This window comes from Crocodylus porosus, unplaced genomic scaffold, assembly GCF_001723895.1.
Source record: "Crocodylus porosus isolate Cpor-Errol unplaced genomic scaffold, CroPor_comp1, whole genome shotgun sequence".
NCBI classification, from domain to species: Eukaryota; Metazoa; Chordata; order Crocodylia; family Crocodylidae; genus Crocodylus; species Crocodylus porosus.
The window spans coordinates 34,821,147-34,822,696 of NW_017728912.1; the positions used below are offsets into that span (position 1 = coordinate 34,821,147).

At 63.0% G+C, this 1,550-nt stretch overlaps 1 protein-coding gene across 1 annotated transcript in view; it reads left to right on the forward strand.

Moving 5' to 3' along the window:
* Positions 1 to 1,049: 1,049 nt before the first annotated feature.
* The window catches only part of DCK (deoxycytidine kinase), a 23,715-nt gene continuing 23,214 nt past the window's right edge, over positions 1,050 to 1,550 (forward strand). Inside the window, exon 1 of the mRNA XM_019534273.1 lies at positions 1,050 to 1,363. Coding sequence (XP_019389818.1) covers positions 1,294 to 1,363 — 70 coding nt within the window. The 5' untranslated portion in view covers positions 1,050 to 1,293. The remainder of the gene's footprint in view (positions 1,364 to 1,550) is intronic.

Sequence of the window (1,550 nt, forward strand, 5' to 3'; positions counted from 1 at the left end):
GCAATCTGGTGGTTGCGCCAGAGAAAGAGAAAGGCAGATACTGGAGAGATGCACCAGACATCCCAGGATGCCAAAGAGAACTGGAAAATGCTCTGACAGAGTACTGGGAGCCTAGCCGCACAGGGGAAATTTCAAGTACGTGTTCAGGATTGCCATGGGATCCAGTCTTCAGCAGTCAGCCCACTCGCGATGGGTGGACTCCGTATGGAGAAGTGAGGCTTGCCGATAACCTGAATCCAACTCCAAATTGTGTCCTCATTCTTAAATGCAAGCCTTTTGCAGAGGGTCTGTCCCATGAACACATGCTGTAAGCAGACTATCTGGGTTCTGGGGAGTTAGTTTCCACAGCCTAAAAGTTGGAGACAGCCAAGTTGGCATGACTGGTGCAACTGGAGGCTCTAGCAACAAGCAGCACAGTACCTTATTGTCCTACTATGCATAGATGAGGATTGCAGGATTTCCAGCCTCCTGGACAGACAGAGTGGCTTGGTGCCGCACTGCCCCTTGGTTGCGGCAGGGGGAAGACTCGTTTGGGCTCTCTAAAGGCCCTGCCCTACGCTCAAATCAAAGCTGGGCAGAAACCAACTATGGAGTTATTGTACATTTTTAGCACTAACTTTGTGGCAGGCTTGCTCTTTTCAGGGCTGGAAGGCGGATTTCTATGGTGCGGCAGTTACTCTGCCCCTGCGGCTGACCTCAGTGTACTGCTCGATACACCAGTTCATGTGTGGTAAGTACTTCGGCCCTGTGGCCCCTCGAGTCACTGCACCAGTGATCAGGTCATCGCGTAACAGGTGTACGGGGCCCCCATAGCGGGTTGCAGGGCTGCCCGGCTCCTGCGGGCAGGGCCGGGCCAAGGGCCTGCCTTGCCCCCAGGCGGCCGCACGAGTCCCGCGGCGCTCCCCTGGGCCGCTCCGGGGCTCCTGCCCCCGCGGATCGAGGCGCTCGGCGCTCCCTCCATCCGCAGCTCCGGTGCGACTGCGGCTCCTTCGCGGCACGGGGCGGCGCGAGCCTAGCAGGGCCCGGCGAGGGAGCGCACGCACCCCGATCCTTCCGCTCACTGGCCCGTTTGGCCCTTACCACCCCCCGTCCGGTCGCGGCGCGAAGGGCGTGTCTGCCCCCGGGAGAGGGAGGGGCGCAGGGCCTGAGGCGCGCGGGTGACGTCACTGCAACGAGAAACCGCTCAGACGCCGCGCGCCAAATTCAAAGGCGGCTGCGGGCGGGCGCGCGCAGAGGAGGCATTTGGGCTGGATCCGGTCGGGCTCAGCTCCTCGCGACCCCCAGCGCATCCCCATGGCCACTCCGCCCAAGCGCGGCCGCAGTGGTGGCGTCGTGAAGAAGGTGGCCATCGAGGGCAACATCGGTGAGCGCCTCCTCCCCACCCCCCGGGCTGCGGAAGCGGAGGTTCCCGGCTGTGGGACTTGCCTGGGCCCGGCTGCGGGCTTCTCCGTGGGCGGGAGGGGGGTCCTGGTGCGCGGCCGCCTCTCGGTAACGCGCCCACTGGGGAGCGACCCCCGGGTACCGGAGCACGGGAGTTTCGCATGTGCAGG